This window comes from Rhodnius prolixus, unplaced genomic scaffold (assembly GCF_049639745.1).
Source record: "Rhodnius prolixus isolate KJV_2025 unplaced genomic scaffold, Rpr scaffold_11, whole genome shotgun sequence".
NCBI classification, from domain to species: Eukaryota; Metazoa; Arthropoda; class Insecta; order Hemiptera; family Reduviidae; genus Rhodnius; species Rhodnius prolixus.
In genome coordinates, this window is record NW_027411625.1 from 15,793,335 (window position 1) to 15,818,602 (window position 25,268).

General features: G+C 35.6%; 1 protein-coding gene across 5 annotated transcripts in view; it reads left to right on the top strand.

The window, feature by feature from the left end:
* Positions 1 to 25,268, top strand: part of LOC141459100 (latrophilin Cirl-like) — an 83,457-nt gene that overhangs the window by 23,656 nt on the left and 34,533 nt on the right. For 4 of the 5 annotated variants that reach the window (XM_074137693.1, XM_074137695.1, XM_074137697.1 and 1 more), the window contains exon 3: positions 1,560 to 1,601. The exons of the other annotated variant lie outside the window; for it this stretch is intronic. In XM_074137693.1, the coding sequence (XP_073993794.1) occupies positions 1,560 to 1,601 (42 nt within the window). The remainder of the gene's footprint in view (positions 1 to 1,559; positions 1,602 to 25,268) is intronic. 5 annotated transcript variants of the gene reach the window in all.

Sequence of the window (25,268 nt, forward strand, 5' to 3'; positions counted from 1 at the left end):
AAGCTGAAGAAAGCGGCAACAAGTGGATATTCTTCGTAGTGCAGAGTGGGCCAAAATTGAGCGACTTGGCGACGCGCTTCAGAGCGCTTGGTCCAATTTTATGTACCTCCAACTCACATACTCAACCTGGAACTGTCGCACGGGCGAACGAGTCCTGTCCAATGCAGGGCAACTTTCAGATTATAGCGTTTTTTTAGGGGTTCGTCCACGAAGCTATCTCCAGACTAGCTTGTTTATGCCATGAGCACCACTTCCAAAGAGGATCAGACGTCTTTGCTAGTTTGATCACTGGCACTGAAAGCAGTCTGATGTAGACACAAACTGAAGCGAATTTCTCGAGGACCTTCTAGCTTCGATCAATAAATCAGTTGAGGACCTCATCTGAAAGTGTTTTGCTCATATCTGAGTATGTCATCTTGTCCACACTGAGATCTATAGCTAGCTAAAGAATAAGAATGAAGCCTAGGCACGAATGCTTCTCCGGTAAACCTATGTTCAGAAATCCAGAATGTTCTTGTTGCTCTCTTGCGCTGTTAGTTGTTAATTCCTTAGTTGTGTGGTTTCTGCAGCTCTATGCGTATCAGAGGATGGCTTCAATTGAAAATGAAATTTTTTTATGGGAACTCCGTCCTTCTTCACACAAGTAATTTGCGAGGAAAAGAGAACGGTAAAACCGACTGATCTATTCCCAACCTTTCATTAAGGAAGCTTAATGATTATATTGTCTTTATTAGGCCAAATTTTGGAAGAACACAAACAAATCGTGAAAATTAGTTTTAAAAAAAGCCTTCTTGGTGTATAGACCATCAAAGGAAGTTGGCATTATCTTTTGCTGGTGTTACATTTTTATTTTATCTTTAACAAAAATATTAGGTGACAGAATTACAAAGCAAACTATTTGATTAGTTTACATAAATACTTAGTAGTAATTTTGTTGGTACTAATATAAGGGTTATTGATGGCATAGGCTTTAGTTTTGTATCAAAAATTAATTTCCTGGACTAGGATTTCACAATAATTAATTGAAGCTTTAAAATCTGTACCATTTATAGAGTTAATTAATTCCATTCTTGAAAGAATGGCTTTTTTAAACCTCTTTACGCCGTACTCTTTTAGTATTGGACAGATTGCGATAAAGTGATAGATAACATATCTTGCTATTGTGAAAGCTTGCAAGCAACTTATTTTACTAGGAAATTGGAAAAGGTTACTTTTTGAAGTACCCACTTTTCTTTTGAGACGCCTCTTAGAAGTAGTTTTACCAGCGTAACCAAAACCTACTGCAATACTACTCTACTAAGGATAACTGAACATTCAGTGAACTTCAGTCGGAAATCTGTCCGTTTGAAATGTAATTTATTGCAACGAGAAAATTAAGTGTGTTTACTCAAGATCTTTTGAATGTGGGTTGCTTTAATGATAAACAAAGCTTTACAGACTTGCAAGCGAATTCAAATTGGTATATTTGAATGCAATTACAGACAAACGTATCTGTTATTTCTTTGTATGATAGTGATGTAGGAGCCACACTTTATATGTGAATTCTGTGTTGTACGCAGGTGCAGGCTTCGGGTGTAGTTCTCCCCGGGAACCTTGTGCAGGTATTCTACTTTTCAATTTTATTTCTACTTTTTTTTTTATACAAAATTTAGTCCAAAATTGTATTTTGTTGCATTGGAAAGAGATTCATTTTTTTACTTTTTTGTGCATGCATTTCTAGTTTTTTTAAAAAAAAGTAAACTGCGCGCCAAAATTAAAAGTACACCAACAGGAAGAAACAATATGTAGAGTAACTGCACGTTGTCAGAGAAGGCTTTCAAAAGGACTTAAAATCCAGGGTTAAGAAAACTGTTTGAAGCAGTACGCGTAACTTTATGGAGCTACGACTGGATCTTCGGACACCCTATACGTCATTGCTGATCGCGGAAACACCAAGATCTCATAGTCTTTGAGGCAGAGGTAGTGTTTGTGCTGGGATTATAAAGACAGGATAACTAATTACAAAGCCCTGCTGTCTAGTCTAGCATGGGACTTCTTGGACATCCTGACGAGAATTCTTGGCATGAGCCGACAGACCCTTTTTGTCACAGAAAGAAGGGTCCTTTGGAGCTTTCCCAGGAACTGCTTTATAAAATGCCCCACAAGAGCAGCTATCAAACCGTGAGTGACCAGCAAGTCGCAGGAGTTAGCAGGTGCAAAACCCTTTTGTGGCAGGCAGAAAATTTCTTTGTTAGTTACTCGCCAAAGTTTACAATGAAATTGTTTCTTCAATGTAGGTCGGCCATTGGCACGATCATACAAGTCACTGTAGACTGAAAACACGCATCGCTTAAGTCCGTATGGGTATTTTTCAAAAACAGAAGAAAACTGTACTACACTGTGTCAGTGGGAAGGATTTGTTGAAAGTGTCGTCCCCTCGTGGGGCAGAAACAAAACACGCCTTCAGGCTTGGTCCAGGTGCAATCAAACTGACAGGTGTTGAGCTGTGACAGTAGATTAATGTGCGCTTCCAGTTGCATAGGCTACTTCCACCGCATTCGCAATTTTTTTACCACTGAGCCATGAAGCAGAAGAGTGTAAGGATGTTGTGGAAGTTGTGAGGCATGAGCTGTAACCTGGATGAGGAAAAAGCTCAAAATTCAAATCTCCTTCTCTGATGACGTTTGACACAACTTGTGCGAAACGTTGTTTCTTTTTAAAGATTGCTCTATTTCGACTGACTTCAAAGAGTTTACTACCAATCTGAAGCAATATGCGCGATATTCTGAAGTAATTGCAAATTGTTTAAATAATATTCAGGATTATTTATTATTTTTTATATAAATAAGTCCGACTAGTTGTAGTGGTTATGAAGCGTGGATATGTTAGTGGAGAATCCCCATTTCGAATCCCGTGTTTAGCTACTTTATTTTTTTTTATTTATTTGAAAAAATGTCAACAGTAAAGTATGTGCTTCGGACCCCGTCTACGGCAACTAATAGGTAGTGGGAGTTCAGACCAGCCTGAAAAAAATAAAATAAAATAAAAAAATTGGCGATTCCTTTAATTTTTTACTAACCATTTATTAAAAGGAACAACTTTCGTGTTGAAGAAGGGTTCTACGCAGAAGTCAAATCGGCCTGCTGAAGCGGAAGTTGATGTAAACTGTTTCGACAGGTTTTGGCCAATTTTGGTCGGATGGCACCTGCCTAATTAAATGTGAATACAAAGATGGACCTCAGCCGCCGCTACAAAGGATAGAGAACGTCCTTGACCTTTGTTACATTCCAGGATTGGATTATATCCTGAGTGAGATCTGAATCTGCTAGGATTTCGGGTAATGAGGATTATCAGACAGCCGAGATTTACAACATCCCTGAGCGTTTTTTAAATTCAATTTTCAGAAATTTTAATGATCGAAACAGAAACTTTGTAAGAACTTACTGCGTTTACTGCACATATGTAACCTGATCACTGGTGTTCGCGATGTTTTTCAAGGAATAGTAATTTTGGAATTGGGAATTTCTAGAGGTGCATCATGTTTCTCTCAAAATGGCCGCATTATTTCTCATTTCAGTTTTGAATTCACAGTATTGATTGTGACAGTTTCTGAATAATTTTACATTATTAAATTATTTGTACCAACAATTAGGTTTGTTTTAGCAGAATGTATTACTCATTATATTATTGTTAAGCATGCATGTTTTAGAGTTTTCCTGCATGACATCATTAATGTGGCATTTAATGCTCTGTTAGGAGTTTTTAGCAATACATTTATTATTGCCTGTTTGCCTCTAGATAGAGAAAGTTTGAAGCGTAAGAAGTGTTGTGTCTATTAATAAAAATGCAGAAATCCTAAACTTGGTATTCTTCATGAACACCAGTAGGCCTAACACTTCTGGTTGATACTTTTTCCAACGGATTTTTGTTCTTGTTTTTTGGAGGGTTTTCAGTGAATTGTTGTATTTCAGCTCGCTCATTTAATTAGCAATTTCAGTGCACATTCCTCAGTTACAATACAATTACAGTTGTATATCGTTAAACAACATTAAAAGCGTGGTGAGCGTACCAAGATTGCAGAGAATCGGCTAGACCGAAATGATATGTTTAATAAATAGAATTTTTCCTTTTTAAACGAAACTGGGGCGAATATTTTCTTCAAAATTCTTGTCCTTTTTACCCTCCTAAGTGTTTATCACTTTTGATTCAAACATTTTTCCTAAAAAAGTGAATTTAAGTGGTTTGCTCAAATGGAATCGGCCAAAGTTGAGTCGGGTAAGAGGTTTTTACTGTTAGGCTGGAGTTGCACATCGTGGTTGATCCATTATCTCTTGCGGAAAACATTTACACATAACCAAGCTATATTTATTGAAGGCCCAGGAAGGAAATTTGATAATTTAATTTTTCCCTTGAATGTGCCATTTATAACGTAACAATCTCCCAATGTAAAATATTAAAGTGACATTAAAAATTGTCTACACATTTCAAGTTTCTAAAGAAATCGCATAACTTTAACCTGAGTGTTTTTACAGAACGGAGAGGTTTTAAGGAGTTTTTAGAAAAATTATTAAAACAAAAAAAATGGTTGACGGACTTTGTGGAGTTGATGTGATCATGGGGGCGTATGAAGAATTGTACAAAGAAAAGAGAGGGAGTTCACGGCCTACATAGCCATCAGGGTGTTGGTAATAGGGTGTTGGCGATCAGGGGATGTAGTTAGAAGAGGCGACCCGTAATGAATTACTTGCTATCATCTCTAAAACTGCGGCTTGCTAAAACATGTGTTCAAAGTAAGCAGAACGTGTAAAAGTGTAAAGGTGGGCAAATATCAGAGCTTCTTGACACTGGTTATTGCTAAACATAGTGCGTGCTTCCTTACTTTCCCACCTTAATAATACCAAATCAAAATAATTTCTCTGAAATTCAGTTTACCTAGAGATGAGGTTGAAGACTTGGGCTATGCGTTCCATTGACTATCTCTTGGTTTATTCCTTATTACCTCCCTAAGGAGTAATCCACCCAATAACCTACATCAATATTAACCAAAGATATGAAGTTGGATGTGTTGTTAAAGAGTTCTCTGAAGCTACCTTGGTTTTAGACCTTATTATCTCTACTCACACTCACTGAGTATTTATTTATTTATTTTATTTTATTTATTGTTTATAGTACCACTGAGTATAAATTGTAGTGAATTGTATATGTGGTTAAGTCCGTGGTATTGGGTAAAATCGCTAATTTTATCCGTTTTAGCGTGCAGGTGATTTGTATCTCTGACCGGTTTTGAACTTTGATCCTTCGTCAGAGGTTGAATAATAGTTTGGTGTAGAGAGTTCGACTTCAGTTACACATTCTGACTCAGAAAGTCCGAAATGGATGAGGGATACCAAACACCGCGTGCCGAGATGGATGTAATCAGCGATAAATTGTGTATCTTTATTAATAACTGTCACACTCTGAGGGGGAGAGTTACTGGCAGGGTGCTAGAACGGTAGGATCTCTGTGACAAGTTATTAATTATCTAAAACCATAAGTAGAGCGACCTATGAGAACATGGCATAAACAAATAAATGGCAGTTACAAAACAACGCACTCATCTGCAGGCCAGACCTAACAAAACGTATGTATGCACATCTATCGTTTACACAAAACCGAAGCGGTCAACAGATTATTTTAAGTTTGTAGCAACGTTTGATTCGCGATAAGTAATCCCCAATGTAAAATAATTTACTTAGGGCACATTTCGCAGCATTTGGAGTAAAGAGTGACAACACAACTGCGGCAAGATAAACAGAAATAAAACTTTTCCCTAGCATTGAGAAGCCCATTACTTAGTCATGTGTTCAACCATAACCGTAAGATTCCGGGCAGAGGAAATAACAAAAACGAATTAAATATATTAAAAATGGTACACACAGTCAAAGTTTCTACCACAATTAATTACGGAAGAGACAAAAATAGCTTAAGCTAAATATGTAACCACATAAAAAATTTACAATCAAGGAGGCTGTGGGCAACAGCGGCCATTACATTACAGAAATCTCACATTAACCACAACGAAGTGTAAACCTCTAATCATTGCTCCTGTAGACGTAAGCGCACCTTAGTATCGTATCATACGGGCAATCCCTCCCACTTACATCTATGCCGAAGTGTTTGGCTAATCTGCCAGCAAACCACAGTTCTAAACATCTCAAGTATAAACTAAATTGAGGAACATGATGGCATTTTGAATTTCATTTGCCCCGTGTAATCTTGACCAGCTTTCTCTACCTTTTCCACCCTTGATAATTCAAATTCTACATTTCATTTTGTCTGTCATGCCAAAGTTCTTTTTGCATTTTCGCGCGTGTAGGCACATATTTTGGCGCAGATTTTTTCTTTGATTTTCTTAATCTAATAATTAAGAAGTCGACATTTATGGATAACTTCCTAAATATATTCCAAATATTATATTTGGTTAACGTCTTCCAATTCAATTATTCACAAAATCCATATCATTCTCATCAATCCAAAACATAATTATCCATATCTAGTATATTACAACGAGAATGATCAAAGATTGTCTTTCTTTGATAACCGTTCTAAATTAATGTGATAAATAAAAGTTTTAAGTTAAGATTGCATTGCATATTTATTTTAATGAGTTCAAAGGGAATCCTAGGCAATAGGAGGAAGTCTAAAACTCCAACTTAATTTCAATATCATTTGGCAGGCAGGCAAATTAGTACATGAAGTGCAATTTATGTCAGGCCTACTTCACCATCTAGTTATTAAAGACAATTTAGACGTTCATCAGAGTGCTGTGCTAAAAGAAAGTTGTTTAATTAGTTTGTAATTGTAATCAGTAATAGAAAGCTAGAGTTAACGCTTGAGGTATCGCCATGAATCAAGTTAAACGACGCGTCACCATGTTCATCTGCCAGTAAAATGGAAACCAACATTCAAGAATACTTCTTAATGATATATTTAAATATATTTAAGTATGTGATGTACATTCGTTAGAATTAGGAGTTCATGTTAAGGATAGCTAATAAAACTGTGTTTACGGCTTAGTCGTCACGATTATGAATTTTATTCATTTATTTTTTGTTTAATTGCCTTCATTATTTCCACTCTACTGAACTCAATACAAAAAAATAGAAATCGCTTGCACAGTTCGTGATTTTAATGAAATTGCAACAGTCCCTAGCATCTGCACTTTCCTTACAGTTATGCAGCGCTTCTGTTGTAATGTCGTGGGCTAAGGGGACAGGTACATAGGTAGGTATGCTTGGAATGCACTCTCCTTTTAACACCCACACGCGCGTGCACTCACACGTGTTTGCGAGCGTGTACAAACTGAGTAAAACAAGTTGTGACGACTTGTTTTTGCTGCAATTGTTACAAATATATTCGAAAAACTTCTGCTATTAATGAACTGTAGTTCAGTTACCCCAAATTAATGCAGACCTAACCATTTTCAACACCATATAATTGTTTGACGAAAATAAATAAAAAGTAGGCTTTTAAATTACTCTGTTCTGTGCTTACTGGTTATTTATGTACATATATTAACATATAGTAGTCACAAAAAATGTCAGTTTCAGAGTACCACAGCTCAAAATCTGAACTGGAGACCCCCGCCCCGTGATGATGGACAATGCGAGCCCAATTTTGTATTCATTTCATCTGATTGAACTCCTAATAAAGAACCGATTCCGTCATGGATTGCACGTCCTTTCAAATGGGATCAATTAAAAGTAGACTTCGTCAGTAGGCAGCAAAATTGCATTTTTTTTCATAACAAAAGCGTAAACTAGTGCTTAGAAATAACTTTCCGCCATATCTGTAACGTCTAAGACAAAATATAATTTTAATTACTTTCATTTTAATTGGTACATACCTACGGAAGATGCACCATTTTATTACAATTATTAACCATTACCTCTGAGAAGCAATTAAACAAGCTTTATTATGCTTCAGGTGCCTTAGAACTTCCATCATTTAATGAGTAACTTATCTTTGGTTTTAAAATTTTGGTTAAATATTTTTAGTTAATTTTGTTTTATTTAAATAAAAGCGCGTCAAGAACTGATGTTCTTAGCACTCGGCGAAAATGCACCGCCGGCCGACTCCAGATGGTGTTCTGTAGTTACAACACATCAAGTTACGGACAGTGAGCTGTAAGAAGCTCTTCTTAGAAAATCTAAGGACCAGCAGCTGAGTTCGAACCCGAGATCTCCTCTTGGTAATCCAGTACGCTAACCACTTAGCTAATCCACTCCCTTCGGTATTCGTTTCGGCGGTACATATACTAAAAGGAAGCAAACTTTTAAAACCAGTTTTGTATAAAGAATATTTTATTTATTATTTTTTAGTATCAGACAAACCCTGAATCCATGCTTTAACAAAGTTTATAATTTTTAATTAAGTGTATAATTTTTTATTTGCCGAGCTTTATAAAAAAAATTGAATTTAAGGGGTTCTGCGAAGCGGGAATGCGCTGCCGCCAAGAGGACGTTTTATTGTAGCGAAATAAATTTAGTCAGAATTCAAAGTTGAAAAAAATTCAAGTTAGCACTTTTGGAGTCAGCAGAAGTGGAGTTAGTTAATAACATTTTGTCCCCGGTTTTGTTAAGTTAAAAATAAAATATTTGAATTAGTAATAATAAATATCTGTTTTCTAGAAGTTCTCTTAGAGGATCGATATTTGCGAGTTGGGGACGGGCCTGCGTAGTGTACATTTTAACTGCTCCTTTGTGTCCATTGTACCAGCCAACAGTCGGCTCCTACACCAGCGTTCTCTGCTATCAAACCTGGCCACACATCAAAACGAAACCCTACAATTGCCCTTAATTACCTATTGAACTCACGCTAGTATACAGATCTAGAGTGAACCCACACTTTATCCTCTTACTGCAATACTCCACTAATTTTCTAATTGAGTTTTGACAAGAATTTTTTGATTTTAAGACCAATGGAACACAACTCAAAATTAGCGCTTGGTGTGTGCACAAAATATCACTGATTCAAAGAAGTGACGAGTGTGGAAACAATGAATTTTTGTTTTCAATCTCTAGAATGTCTTGACAAACTCTCTAACCTAATGAAATGGAACAATACCAAGTCAAACAGAATTTTTCATGACATTTAGTAGAAAACTAATTATAACATTTTCGTTAACTTCAGTCATTACTTTGATTGCTTTTCCGAGATGTTTCTAATTCTCAAAAGTGCCCACATTTGTGCTTTGGATCTGCTTTACTTTCGCACAAAATCTTAATGACTGCGTCACAAAGGGTGGGTCAAACTGGGTGACCACAGCAGCGAGATTTTCATCTTAATTATTGCCAATAAGTAGATTCGTTGCTAACTTTTTATTGCTTCTGAAACAACCCCAATTTCCCGGCTGCTGAAATCTAGAGGTTTTCGCAGCGGAGTACCAAACATTTTTCTATCTAAAAATCTTCTACCCTCTTCTTTGTTTGCAGGCTTCATCATGTTTTCAATCGCTGCAATTTCCCTTGAATTGTTTTCATGCAATTCTTACTTATTACTTGATCTAAATAAGTCAGAACAGACATTCTTAGTTTGCATTTACTTTTGTTAAATTTCTTATTTTTCTGTCAAGCTCGTTAAAATAACGCTCGGAGTATTTCGATGTGATCTGCTTCGACACCAAACACCCGAACATCATTAGCAATTGTGGTCAATCCCCACCCAGACCTAGCAAAGCTTCGTGAAGCCTCGTTAGGAACTTTTCTGGTGTTCTTTTCCGACCCTAAAGGGAATCTCGTCTATCTGAAATCTGCCAGGGGCTCCCTAAATGTTGCCAACTTGCTGCTTTCACTTTTCTTCAACGGTTATTTGTTTCAATCTATTTTGTAAACGATCCCAAGTGACTTGAAAGTTGCCATCTCTGGAGGCTGAGTGTTCTTTAATCCATTTATTATTTTTTGCTGTTACAATATTTTTAAAGTCGATAAAACCACTCTATAGCAGATCTGTGATTATGACATATTTAATAGTTAAATATTTATACAACTGGGCGATTTTTATTATTTCAAGTGTTCAGTTACGATTACATACTTCCTTCATACTTTGGAACCGCACAATAAGGATAATACTTTTTTACCATTTCCATCAAGAAAAGTATCCCAAATAACTAAACATACGAACATAAGGAAACAAATATTTTGCAGTAAGCGCTTTGAATAGAACATTGAAATAGTTTTTCATATCTGAAGAAAAGTGATGTTATTTTCATATTACATTCTTAGCTTATCGACGATTAACTTGAAAACGGAAAAGTCGCGGAAAACTAGCATTCGATTTTCCGATTGAGCAAAATTGGTTTGAATTGTTCAGTGTTTCGCCCGGTTCTCGAAAATAGCAGGACGGATTATGGTATATTTCGGATAGATTCGAGGAGGCTTTCAGGCACTAGAAACCATAGGTAACCGTTTAAAGTTCCATTTTAGAACAATAGTATCAACTATAGCAGGCTCGAGGCTAGAGTGTTTGGGACAAGAATCAGGTACGTGGGTACCATGAGACAAGTTTAAGCTGGACAGAAAGTATCGAAAACAAAAGATTGTTATTTTTTTTAAAACGAAAAAACTATTTTGGGCGCGGTGGCATGTTAATGGGAAAAGAAATGACGCCAAATCCCCTCTTAAAAAACTAAATCCTTTTTGCGAAGTAGGCGTCACGCTTGAGTCTTCAGAATCACAACAATCTAGAGAAGCAGGCGTTAAGCGAGCGAAGATCTCCGGGCTTGTGGGCTGATAATGAGTTTTTTCCACGTTTTGACTGGGAAGTCTGTTTCGTGAACACTTATCCCTGATGAAAATATGGTTAGGCCGGCATGAATTCGGGGTAAAACGTTTTGCCTGTACAGGTGCCAACCGGTGGATTACTGAAGAATTTCATTGGTCGCAAAGTAATTTGAATATGTTAGCAATTTCCTTGTTTATTACAATTTTTCGTCACATTTCTATTAATCCGGATTATATTAAACTATTCTACTGGAGTAGTAGTATAGTTTGCTGATGTAAAGAAAATCCCCTTTCGCCTGAACAAATACACTTTCTGGCATCTGTAGTGTATAATAAAAGGAAAAACTAAATATAAAAAAAAGAATGAAAAATGAACTGTTCGTTGTGGTTGTTGGACGCTGTACTTCCGAACATTTCATTTAAAGAAAACTTATGAGTAGCTTTAGAAAGCGGTACCTTTAATCCTTACAATACGCCGATAACCAGTTGATAGCTCAGCATTATGATGATAACTAGTACATAGTTAAGAAACAGTTTAATTTGAGCAACTTGGAGCTTTAAGTAAATTTAAACATTACAACTTAGTAGTAGGTGTGATAAATCAGGTTCTGGTAAAACACAGGACTAAAAAAAAAGAAGTTTTGGTATAAGCAGGTAACTGGTGTTTAGAAACCAAGTATGTTCAAACTGTGGTAAAAAAAGTACCATGTTATGTGGTCCGAAATTAGGACACTTCTGTCAAAATTAAAGGATTAAGTTAAGGAATGGTAGCTGAGGATATTTTTTACGACGCTATGCGAGCTTATCGACTAAGGAAGAAATATTGCTATGAGGGAAAGATGTACAACGATGGAACATACATTTTATATAAAAAAAGAAACTGTTGGACATGGTGTGAGCAAGTTAGATTACTCAGGATTGTGAAATTGGTTCCTCCAAGAAGAAGAAAGGCATGGTTAAATGAAGCCTAGAAAGACCATAAGGAAACCGGATGTAGAGATCGATTTGTATGCAAACGTTTTTTTAGGAATTTCTTTAAATGCAAAACAATATGAAAGTGTTTTAAATATTGAACAGTTGCTCAAATCCGTGGGAAGTGCAATTAAAGTTTTAAATGAGTTTTGTACCTGTCTAAAAGCAATTAAAGGAGCTAGGGTCATCCAAGCTCATCATTCGATTAGAAAGTAGAGCGACCATCACGGCTTCTGGAATGAAGGGGGACGATAGTGCAAATTCACCTACTAAGAGCTTCTAAGCAGAGCAGTGGCAGCCAGTTACCACTCCCATCATGCTCTTCCATGATATTCTGAAGAATCCCGCAAATTACAAAGTTCGAGGATGGCAATTAGGGTATATTTCCCTCAAAATCCTGATAACTAACCAGGCTTCTCCAGATAAGCCTCGGTAGAAAGTAGGCTGTGGTAGATAACTTGGTGCAACTTACGTTCCCTCTAAAAGCCTTCAAAATTTTCCCTAAAATAAGGACCAGGTACTTCAGATGATTTCTATGAAGAAAGGAAGCTGGCATTCAGGAGAGCCATCCCTTAGTGCCCCTCCCCGGAAACGCGCTCCAAATGAAGAAGTTGGTAGGATACTGTAATTAATAATACTATGTAATTACCCCAGGCTATTTAGAGATATCAGGGGGAGCCAGCAATTAGGGATTGTTAGATCTTATACACAGAACAGCCCTCTCGAAAATATCCAAGTAAGATATGGATTTTTAAATAGATGAGAGGTTAGATGAAAGCGACAATAAACTGCTTAACTTGTCTTCTCTTATACTCGTAAGTTTGTAGTACAAAACGGTTTCAAGAAAATTGAGAATAAAGAGATAAAGTGCAGCAGCAGTTTCACAATATTGCCTTGAGTTTTCCTAATTTAGGGTTTGTGGCAATATTTATTTATTCAAAGGAAGGAATGTGATCAGTATCTCTTAAGAATATATCGATCAGCCAGATCAATTGCAGATTCTAGAATTGCCCTGTTAATTCCTTTGCAGGACATAGTTACATCTTACATTTAATCCCTGGCTTACAGATGATTTGATGTTTGCTGGCTGGCGCTATACTTTCACTCGAAGCCAACTTCTGCAACATTCAATTTTATTACAAAATTTACCAATTAAGTTGTAATTGTTAAATAAAAAAGGTAAAAAATGAATGTCCAAATCAGAATATGCGGTTAGCTTTCTCATACAGAGATTCGAATTTCTAAAAACCACTTTTTTTGCACTTACTAGACATCGCAATATAGTATAATTATTCAGTGAAAATTAAGATGTAACATTTTTGGTTTAATTTAGGATTCCAGCTGATGAATCATTACATCAGCAAATAAATACAGTAATCAGAGTCATTTGGGCCCTCAATGACGGACTCTCCGACTAATATCTCGTAATGTTCCACGCCCACCCGACTAGATATATGTCATACTGAGTTAGTAATAAATTTCCTAGAAGCAATCTATGACATATGGAGCTCATAACGAATTAATCGCCAATTATTCTGTTGTGACGTCAGGCTGTATTCTACATTCTAGCCAAGTAAAAAATTCATTTAATAATCTGTTCATATCCGCCGGAAATACTTTCAATATTTGGTTAGCTATTAATTTAATTTAATTAAACCAGAATTTCTAACAGCCAGGACAGTTGCAACTGCGTCCACTTTCTTTTAATCGAAGTATGTTTTCACATTTCTTTCTCAAACCGGGACGATTTCGAGATTTAGTTCGAAACAGAAATGAATGCCTTCTACTTATTGTAAGGCTATAATTGAAAAGACCTTGTAACGGAGTACCTAAAAGCAAATTTTGGTGGTAATGAGTTACTTTTGAGACACGAGACATGTATTGCACCCATGACTATTAAGATAGGTCTTCCAAACTCTCAGACAGCTTTTTAATTAATCGACGGACGCCTCTGGAACCTCATTGCCCAGTTTTGTCTCGTCTGTTCCTCTTTACTCAGCTCTTTAATGACTTACGCTTGCCCCATGTTGATGGAGACCAGTAGCACTAAGTAAAGTGCTACCTATCACCTTGGAATCGCCTTATGCTTGTTCCTCAGGAGAGCTGGAAGTACGCACTTAAAGTAACTTTAAACATGTTATTAAAAAGTTGTTGACTAAATAACTTGTATGAACTTTTTAGTAAATGATTTTTTTTTATGCGTCGAAAAATTTAGAAAAACTCAGAACACGGTTGAGTTTGAGCGCAAAAAAGCTTTTTTACTGTTGTTGATTAAACCATTCTATTGCATTCTACAGACCATACGTTACTCATTATAGTTGCTTGAATTACTCGTAGTGCTACAACTATAACTGGACATCAAAAGTAAACCATGTATTTTCTTCTGTAGTTTTGAAGGCATTTGGAGCTTCGATAATAATCTTATATTAAAACAAGAAGAATCTTTCTTTTGTTTTAGAAAAATTCTCAAAGAATTTTACCCAATTTTAGTTAATTATAAGTCGAGTAATATAAAGTAATGTCTATTATTTCTTTACGTCCAACTAGCGATCAGGTGTCGAGGACTCATCACATAAAATTGTAGGTCTAAATCAGGAGTCGAACCCAAGACCACAATAAGAACTCATTTTGCCTAATTATTTTGTTGTAATGGGGCTAATTTAAAAGAAGCTAAACAAAGCCAGAAGTGAGTTCGAGAGATTTTCGATTAGCTTCGATCTCAGAACTTTAATAACGAGTTTAATTAGATGGTAATACTGTAAAATGGCACATTAGTCTGCCTTATCCCTTCCTAAGAGCTGCTCTTTAAATGAATAATGCTGGAAATAAGTACAAAACAGAAGCCTCACAGATGAGTTACTAATGTACTAACTTAAAGTACATCACCTTAAGTGATTTTAGAGAACTTCGCGGAAAAGTTGAATCCAGCCTTACGGTCTTCAGGGTCGCAATTCCTTCAACTCATTTAAACTTCATTAATCTTATACAAGTGATAGATCCATGCATGCGTGACACTCTGGAAGCATCACCACTCTCCATTTCTAAAATGCAGTTACCTAGAGTTTGAAAAGCTTTGGATTGACTGAATGGTTCAGACAGGTGGGCTAGGGGAAGTGGCTAACTTGCAAGGTGCCTACAATTTTAGCATACTAGGGGTGAGAATTTAATTTTGGCTTTATTAAAACTCTGTCTGGGATAACATTGTCATCTATTCGTGGAATGATTCGCTTTCCAAATCAGCAAGTGAATATTTGACTGTTTGGCATGGAATACAGATCACGTACGGTTCACGAAACTGCCGTTTTCAAGGTTTCCAAAAAACATTCGCTAGTTTGCCCGTATTTCTTGGTCACCTTACTCGAGCGAAATTTAGATACCGTGCATGAAATTAACGAAAGTGCGCCGTTAGCATGTGAGGCAGATATGAATCAACTAGGTATCTGAGAGGCTAGAGGGGAACTTCGTGAAGGGCGCCTTCTGCATTCTTCCCGCCCTTAACCTACTTCCGCTCTCAACTCCTCACTTTCCTTTTTTAATTTACTACAACTTTACACAGTTTCTATAATTTTAAATTATTTCTTAATTAATTAATTATTTTTGAAATTCTCTTACTGTACGACACTGACCTTATCTCCGCTCCTATGAATAATCCAAGCAAAAAAAAAAAAATGTTCCGATTATAAATTGTAGTAAATTCTTTAAATGTTCTTTCTATGAATTGTTAGAAGTATGTTAACTTTATCTAATATTATTATTGATACTAATATTAAGAAAATAGGAGTTAAGGTGTGATCATAAACTGTCCTCTGGCGCCATTTTACTGAATCGATAGTACAGTATTTGTACCCTCTACCAAGGGAAGGACCACTTCTGGGATGACAGGTTTTCTTCTTAAATGCGATCAGTTTACTGTTCAGCCTTATCACCTATTCAATATCTAGTCCTTACAAGAATTGTGAATTATTGGCTCACAGTACTTTGAATTTACAAGTATGAAAAAGAAGATTTCTCACTAGCTACGGATAACACTGTTTACCACCGAACAATGAGCTCCACAGGTTCGCTAGGAAGAAACACATTAAGGGTAGCTTGCCTGGATTTGAAATCCAGAAGCACAGGTTTAGAAGCTAAACATCGACTTTCTATGCACGACATTACGTCAAGAATATTTAATAATTTTGCTCGAGTAAAAGCAAGTATAAATTTATATTAAAGGAAAAAAATTAGATGAATTTCAAGAAAAATTAGAAGCTGATTGGGAAAATGGGATTCCCAATTTCTGAAAGCGGCAGTAGTAAACAAAAGAGCTTGAGGCATTGCAAAAGAAACATGAGTGTAGATAGATACAAACTGTATTACAAATTATGTACATTACTTACAGAAAATTGAGTATTAATGTATTTACTTTACTAACTTCAATTTTGATTTTCCAAATATAGCTCTCTAACTGAATTTTAGAAATCCAGTGCCACAACCAAAATATTTACTCGAAGAAAGTGATATCCAGAGTTGGATATCTGCAAATATCATTCCAAAGCGTCTCTGCTCAATTGATTTAACCAGACGTCCTAGTTAAAGTTTATTCATTTTATTTATGGTTTTTCTTAACCGTATTTTATTTTAAATATTAAAAAGTAGATATTTTCGTATTTTATTCCAGAACGTGGCCATAGCTGGATTAGCTCAAAGAAAGCTGTTTGCAGTGATAAAAGCTCCGGGCACCGTTGACGTGCCTTAAATTAAGAAAAAGAATGTATAATAATTTCCAAAATAGGGGAAAAATGTGTACAAATTTTTGTTTTTATTATTTATCCGTTGTTTTAAAAAAATATGTTTAGAACAGGATTTGAGGATGAATAAGAAACTCGTCGGATAAATAATAAAAAGGAATTTATGGAGCTAAGAATGGTTTCTCATTTTCGAAATACCCATAAAATATTGAAATGTATAATCTGGTTTGGATCGGAGTTCTGGAATGGTCGTTTAATGCAGCACTTATATCATAAATCTTTAATGGCTAACTTTAATTAAAAAATAAGAAAGCAAAAAGTTGTGTAAACAAAATGAATTCCATCTGATAACTGATATTATTTAAGAATTATGTACAAGTTTACCTCTAATCAAACTACATTTTCAAGTTAAGGAGCCCCCATTTTTGGAACTGCCCTGGGCCCGGCACACAGTGGCCCTGATTCAAGCGCTGACGTCACGATTGCTTTAACAGTAATATTCGCAACAAATTCCAAATTTTGTGAAAATTTAATTATGCATACAGCGCCATGAGAAAATCACGTTAGTGTTGGTTGCAGATTTTATTTATCGTGGGGTTAATATTAAGTGATTCTAAAAGATGGGATGTTTAATTATTTACTTGCATTTTCCATATTAAATATTCAAAATAGGTTTATGGCTAAATTTAAAAGGAACATATTGATCGGGTTTGTGTATGGTGTAGGCGGCCTGTGCATGTGTTTGGTATGTGGGTGCGCGTGCGCGTGTGTATGCAAGTGCAGAGGCTCGCATGCTGCAACTGCATAACTAACTCCATTATTAATTGTTGGACACAATCACAACTTAATGAAGTTTATTATTTGCAACATTGAGCATTATAGCAGCTGCACTGTTTTGTGTTGTTAACTGTTGCATGTTTATTTTGCATTGCCTAGTTCATAGTGTGTTAGTCCAAATAAAGTGAGTTTCAATGTTGCGAAGCACACTAGATGTATTGCTCGGATAGATTCAATTTATAAGTAATTGAGGGGATCCTGGAACCTTTACACACTTTGAATTTGAATTTTCTGCTAAGAAATATTATTATTAAAACTTAATTAAGTTTTGGAATCCCCTTTATGTTGTACAATGGGTGTGCAGCAAATCTCAAAAAAGCAAATCCGTGAAGGCTTTAAATTTGCTGTTTACTTTGCAATTCACTAGCAGACACGACCATAAGCTTTGGAATAAAATCTGCCAAATGCAAGTGCCAACTAAATCGGTTTAGTTTTTGGGGTTTCTCGAAAAAACTTGTTTTTCTGCTTTCATTTTTTAAATTTCATGCAAGGAAATCTGTAACTTTATGAATTTAAAATTTGTCTAATAGGATTTGTTTTGGGGGTAATTTTAGAAACGCGTGTTCCCAATTTGGTCATTGTAATGGTGTTGGAGTGAGAGTCAAATACATTTTGAAATTGGAAGGTTTAATTAACTGGAGATATTTTATTGGAAGTTGAGACACACATTTAGACCAGTTTTAAAAATCATATTTACCAAACCCAACGGCTCTTTTTTAAATTGTCAGTTTACCGTAAAAATTCAAAATCAAAAATCTGCTCGAATCTGCCATTTCTACCACTGCTGAACAGACGTTTTTTGGGATTGTGGCGATCTTCCAGGCCGAGAGAATTTAATGTTGCTGCCTTCTAGAAAAGTAAGATTTTAATAATAATCAGGCTTTCAATACTTTCGGATAGTGAGGCTGTCCTCTAAGTTTTGGAAAATGCATGTTGGAGGTGTAAATTAGTGGGCGAATGTAGGAAAAGCCTTGTTTGGTACTTGGCTATGCTTGCTTTAGTAGGCAATGAGGTAGCGGACGAGCTGTATAGGGTGCGAGATAATAGACGCTGACGTCTGGTATTTACCCAGCATTTGCCGCTCGAAACAATCTTTTGAAAGGGAGATTAAAGGTCGGCGAAGCAGTGGAGAGAGAATGTATCTCGAGGGATCGGTCTGGGAGTCCCGAATTTTCTCCTATCTCTGAATCTAATTCTCACGAGATAACAATTATTAAGATAAGGGGATTGGTTAAACGGTGAAGCACCATTCTGGTCGTGTGCCCGTTTTGCCAGCTCGTAAGTACAGGTTAGGGAAAGCTACAATCTCAAGGAATGCTTGCGAAATTTGGAGCTCAGAGATATCTTAGAATTTTTATAAAACTTTCTAGATGGGGTTTACTGCTCGTAGAGGGAAGATAAGCGTTTTTTGGAGCTGGGAGAGATAACAGTCACATTAGTTCAGCGCTCTCCCTTGCTGCAGTTGGCGCATGTAAAGTTCCCTTTAGTTCTAAAAAGAATTTAGGCCTTCGAATATCTACTCTTAGTCCTTTGCTTATATGTTTAGGTCTATTAAAACTCTCCGGTAGGACAGTTGTATAAGGGTTGATCGTCAAAAAAAAGCACGAAAAAGCGTAACGTTGAAAAACACCCAACTTTGACAATTTTTTTCTCTTTTTCTATAAAAGATGAAATTCCCAAATTTCCTTGATAATATAAGGAAATCCTCCTTTATAACAGTAATTTTTTTGCAACAACGCAGATTACCAGATAAAAGTTGCCGAAAATGAGCAAAAACGACAATTTCAAAAATTGTTCTTGTTACCTTTTTGTAAACAACGTAGCGCCCAAACGCGCGAACCGGTTTTCATGAATGAGGTGCCGTTTGATTCAGAATGTTAGGTAGATGTGCCTTTTGGGAGTCTCGACGCTGTGCCACCAATGAGAGAGGTACAAGAGACCAAGTACCCATCATTTCATTAATATTTCATTGATATCATTTGAGTGATTTTACTGTACGAGAGAGGAGTTAGCCCCATTTATGTAAGGCTCCCTTTAAAACTATTATTTACCAATAACTCTGCAAATTTAGCCCGATTTTGATAAAATTTTGCACGACGTAGAAGTCGTCCCTACCCCTGCCCTACATAACGTTAAAGCGACATCCTTCTCACACGTAAAGGGATGTATTGCAATCGTTTCAAATTATCGACGCGTGAACCGAATTACATAAATGAATTCGATTCGAAATTTTAGGTAGATATAGTTTTTGTGTATCTTGATGTCTACAACATTAGAAAGGGAGTTTGCCCCACTTTAAGTAAGGCCCCTCTTAAACTATTATCAATAATCTTCTCCATATTTTGATTAAGTTTGTGAGGAAGAAGAGGTTCGAGTTTTACTGCGTTACATTAATGGGCCATCTTACTGTCGCAGCTACTAAAAGGAAGTATTGCAATCGTGCGTATTTGACGTTTAATTTCTCTTTTATTTTTATGGAGAAGTACTGTTAACGCACTTTACTTTCCTTACTCCTGTAAGTACTAAAATCGCAGTTTAATTTTGCCTCCATATTTAATTCGAAACTTTTCCCCCAAAAATAGTTTTTATGGTTATTTTGGGGGACTGCAATTCTAAGATTCTTTTGATAGATCTCTCCAGAGGTAGGTACGGTTTCAACTTAACACCACCTCAGGTTATAATGAAAGTATTGCTTATTTCAAATGTTAAGAAAATCTGTAAATCAGATAAGTAACTTTGCAGAATAGACAAAAAACAAAAACTATCCAAAAGGTACAAAAAATCTCTTTTAACAAAAACCTACAGTTTAAGACGTTAAGTTTAAGGGTTGATTAAACGCTAAAAAGTACACAAATCAGCGAGTACCCATCATTTCATTGATATCATTTGAGTAATTTTACTGCATCAACTTAACATTAATATTTTTTAGAATTTATTAGACGACACAGACCCTTATGCTGGCCACTTTCATCTACAAAGTATTTGTTCTAGTAGCACACCATTTAACTAGATTGACTGCAATATCTATTAATCTATAATAAACCATTAATCACATGTTAAAAAGAAAAACGTTATAAAAATTTAAAAAAAAAATGTGAGGCTAAAAAATTCAAAATCTTAAAACAAAAAAAATGCTTACACCAACATACTTCAATGATTTTGTTTATTTTATTTATTTATTTTTGTTTAAATAAACATCGTCGGTTAAAGCTCATTTTTTGATTAAATTGGTTATTGCTTTACTTTATGTACTGTAGAAGTCAAGCTCTAATAGTATCTTATAATAGTTTTCTTCATTTACATTCTTAATCTAAATTGTTCTTAATTGTTGTGAAATGTTAAATTTATTTCAAATATTTTTATTTCTGTTCCTTTGTTTCTGCTCATCGCTTGTGTTATACATATTGGAAATAGATTTCTCTTATAGTTTAGAAACTGCAGTTGCACCAGGTTGACATGATCATTCATTTCCGAACTAATCATATTTATAAACAGAAACAGAACTACTCGACAGCCGGCCTATTGTCTAAGACGCGAAATATTGTTTTATTTGAAAAGTTACTTTGAATTTTTTGTTAGCACATTTTTATTTTCTATTGTAATGCATTGTTCATTATTTAGTTTGTGTTTAATTGGTTTTAATCCGTAATCGGACATTATTCTGTTTAAAAGTACATATCGTTTCATGTATTTTGTATAAAATATTAAATATACATCTTCATTCATTCATTCTTAATTTAGGTGTTTCTTCCACAATGTTGTATAAATGTAATATAAAGTACATAAAGATATGCATATTTTTAGAACTGCCAATAAATTATTAAAGTATTTTACTACAACTACTCAATTAAAGGGACTACAGTATATTACAATAAAGAAATCAATAATTATTGTTGAATAATTTACTTGTTATTAACTGTGTTATTTGTTCTCTCGAATACTTCTGTTTGACGAATTGAAGATTCAAATTTTGTTTTAAATCCGTGAATCATATTTCAACAGAAACCAACTCTTACTTAGTATTTTTCTGTTTGAATGTACATGTGTAAGCGATTACTCAGAATAAAGAGCATAGTAGAGATCAATCAGAAAAATAATTTGGTATAGAGTTAAAATCAAGTACCAATTTATTTATGAAGATGTAGTGTACATTTTATCATTATTATATTAAAAGATTATTTAAATAAAAAGGCCAGCTGTGACATCTAACTAATACATTCTAAAAAAATTAATGAAAAGTTAATGCAGTAAAATTACATAAATGATATCATGAAGTATGAAGTTGGGAACATGCCTCGTAATTAATATTGTACGAAATAGTTTTCATTATTTTTTTGTATTTTTATAAACAGTACTCCTTTGTTATGGCTGCACAACTAAAACGACAAATATCACTATTTCTCACCTAACTCAGCAAGAGAAAATAAAACGCAAAACCGTGCAGGCTTTTCTTTTTATAAAAAGAAATTCCAAAAACACAAATTTATTGTATAAAACCAATTTCTTATAAAACAATTCACTATTGTATTGTAGTAGTTGCGATGATTAATTAGATAGTAATTATTGGGATTAATCAAAAGTCGTTTTAAGTTTTCACCTAAATCACAAAGTTGCATTTTAAGAAGCAAAATAAAATACTGGACGAGAAGTAGCTAACAAAGAACTTTGGCTTAACTTGGTTGGTACCCAGTAGTTGAAGATTATGATAAGTTAAAACACTCAGAGTTCTATCCCATTCTGGTATTAGAAAAGGCTTATCCCTTTCTTTTGAAATATTAGCTCAGCAAAGTGGTGTCCGCGCAGTCAAAGGCCGTGTGCGTGAGTTTATCACAGGATATCGTTCTCTCACTTTCATTTGCTAACTTTATGGTCGAGAGATGTCAGTCGTAGCTGGAACTCTCCGGGAATCATGGATAGACTTGATCAATAAGGAGATCACGGTACCACAGCCATTGCTAGGGCCGTGAAGAAACGAGAGCAGATAAATTCTGAAATAAATGGAATGTTGAGGTTTTAATGAGGATGTCATTGGATAAACTTAGAAAAGAGCATTGAAGAACCGTCTGGGGACTTCAGACTGTACACACTGGATGCTTAGAACCCCATATTTCCGCCCGGTATGTCCATATAGGTTATTAAAGTGAATTGTAAATGGTCAGTTTTGCATGTGTGTTAACTGTGGAGGTCGGTGCAAGGAGCGAAGACTATTTAGAAGACTGCAGATCCTGTACACTTCTTTTACGTTCAGTCCACTGTGTGGGTTCCTAGTAGTCTACAATCCAGGTTACCCAACTTGGTTAGATGTCGGTATGTCTTGGTTATTTATCTGATTGAGTATAAAAATAATTTGTGCGCACTTGTTGACGTTTAGCTTACTTCGCCCAAGCAACAAGAGGTTTCAATAAGAAGAGTTGGTAGAAAACTGGAACTTGTTCCCATTTGGTTTATTGCGCTTAAGACACTAACATTAAAACCAACTTCGCATACAAGAGTGATGCAGTTTGATTGTCGCCTGAATGCTGAGCCTTCAGAAATGATCATTTCTAGGAATGGATTGCCAGTTCATCTGTTGAGATAGTTAGCTCAGTTATCCTAGAATCTGGTGCGTTATCTATACTGTTTGTAGTACGTTCTATTGCTTTCTCTCTCTTACTCTCTGCTCGCCTCATCTTTCAAAACATAAGTATACTTGGAATTTTACGTCGTACATTTTCCTAGAGCTTTCGTCTTCTTGTTTGTCTCCTTCTCTACCCGAAAGTGTTAATGATTTACTGATGGCCTGCCATTCTTTTCTATTCTAAAACCTTCGTATTCACTTTAAGAGGTTTGCCTCCCAGGCTATCCTCTTCTTCTTTTAGCTCTTCTAATCAAAACTCGTGCCTTAAAAAACGCTGTAGGGAGTGCCCTGGTTTCAACCATTTGTTTCACGTGTCCAACTCTTCTAAGTTGCCCTCTTTCGATGATTTCTAAGACTGCCATTAAGCTAGCCCGCGAAGTGTTCTTTTGAACTGTTCTTAAAAATTCAGTTCATTTGCATTGATACAACCTTTGCTGTTGTCTGTAAGAGCCGAAGATCCTTATCTTTTGTGAAGACTGGTGATATAGCGGAGCGATATACCGTCAGGAGGCTATTCTCAGATTTAGTTCTGACACTGAGCAAAAAGCCTCGATTTTTATGTGTGACTTTTAGAACATTGGTGAGTGCGCGGGTTTGTTGAAGCTAACATATATCGACTTGATAATACGAAAACGGTATCCCATTCAGCGAAAGCAGGCATAAGTGCTTTTACAGCTGGGAGTCGAAAAAGCTTTAGTCGCCAGGTGAATTAGAGGGAGAATAGAATAGCGGCTTAGATTAATGAATTTGTGTGATAAGATGGTTGGGAATGGAATTTGAGATGACAAGGATTCCGTTGTCGAAATTTAGTCCAAGGTTTCGACATTTTTTAACGTTAGGTTAAAGTGTAGGGAAAAAAGGGTTTTACGGTTTAAGGTGAAAGCTATGTGATCGAATTTGTGTTGATTGATTTCCACTGGCGAGTTGATATGACGGGATCATTATTAGGGTGTATGATGAAAGTGAAGGTAAGGTTGTTTGGATGTTATGGGAAGTTAGTGGTGAATAACGTGTAAAGAAGAAGACCCTGGATGCTTCCTTGCTGGACGCCGGCGAGAACAAAAAATATGAAGGTGCCTTGCAAAACATAAAGTAACAACAAGGTTAGATTTGAGACTGAGGTGGATAGATGGATGTCTTTGAGTTCCCGCCAAACTCGGTCAAGTGCTTAAAAGGTGTCCAAGAAGCCCTCCAGGGTATTACAGCTTTTGCTCAATCGAGGCCCCAAGATACTTAATAATGGGAACCTAATTGTTGGGTTTTCAGAACTTTATAAAATTAATTGCCCTTGAGAAAACAAAATAAACAAATAATTTTCTCGTATTGAAAGAATTTTGATTAAATTTATTTGTAAATGAGAAAACCTTTTCTCCCTCTATTTAATCGCATTACTGATTATGAGTAAGAGAAAGTAATAAATCAGACAAGGGATATTATTTTAGGATTATAGTGTGAAGTAATGTGTTTGGGTTACATAAATATTAGAGGGTTAAGTTTGATAAGGACAGCTGGACAGTTGTACGGGATTAGAAGATCAATGCAATGCCATGTTACCGCTCCATCAGAGCTCCCTAACACACTGGTCAAATTTAGTTTCCATTATAATAAATTCTCTAAACATTGACTCATAATCGATACTGCACACTTCAGGCCATTAGACATGTAATAGTGATAAAGACCTGAAACAAAAAACTGATTTTACTCCTAAATAAAGATGTTTATATGGCATTTTTTCAATAAAATAATCGATAAGTTATTTCCTTTTCTGCATTATAATATATTATATTAACGTACGAATTATACACCTAATCGTGATTTAGTTTAGCTAGTAATCTTTCTGTTATCTTCTGAATCCCTCGCTGAACCGTGACACTCGTATGATTCTTTTTTAAATATAATATAAAGTTCAAACTTCTAACTTATTTTCTTTTCAAACTTCGACTTACAGCACATATTTAACTCGTACTAATAGGTTTGAAAACCCACAGTGAAGTGAAATAGCACGCCGAGGGAAAGATTAAAGTAAACTCTCCCTCCTCTATAAAAGAATTTTTTCCTAAGAAATTTTTAAAAAAGTTAAAGCGTTGCTTAATCTGATTCAAGTATACAGTGCGCAAGTCTTTAAGAAAATAGCGGTAAAACTGAGGAAGCTTTTAAGGAAATACGCACTTTCGGACTAGCGATTTCCTTCAAACTTGGACTTTTCATCAAAACATTTTCCTGTCCAGGAAAGAGGGAGATGTAATATCCAGAAATGAAACTATACAGAGGCAGGCCGTACTGGCTGGCCAAATCGTTCAATCATCCAACTACAAAATTAGGTGTCGCGGACGAAGGCGAAAAATATTTCACACTATATTTTTCTTAAATTAA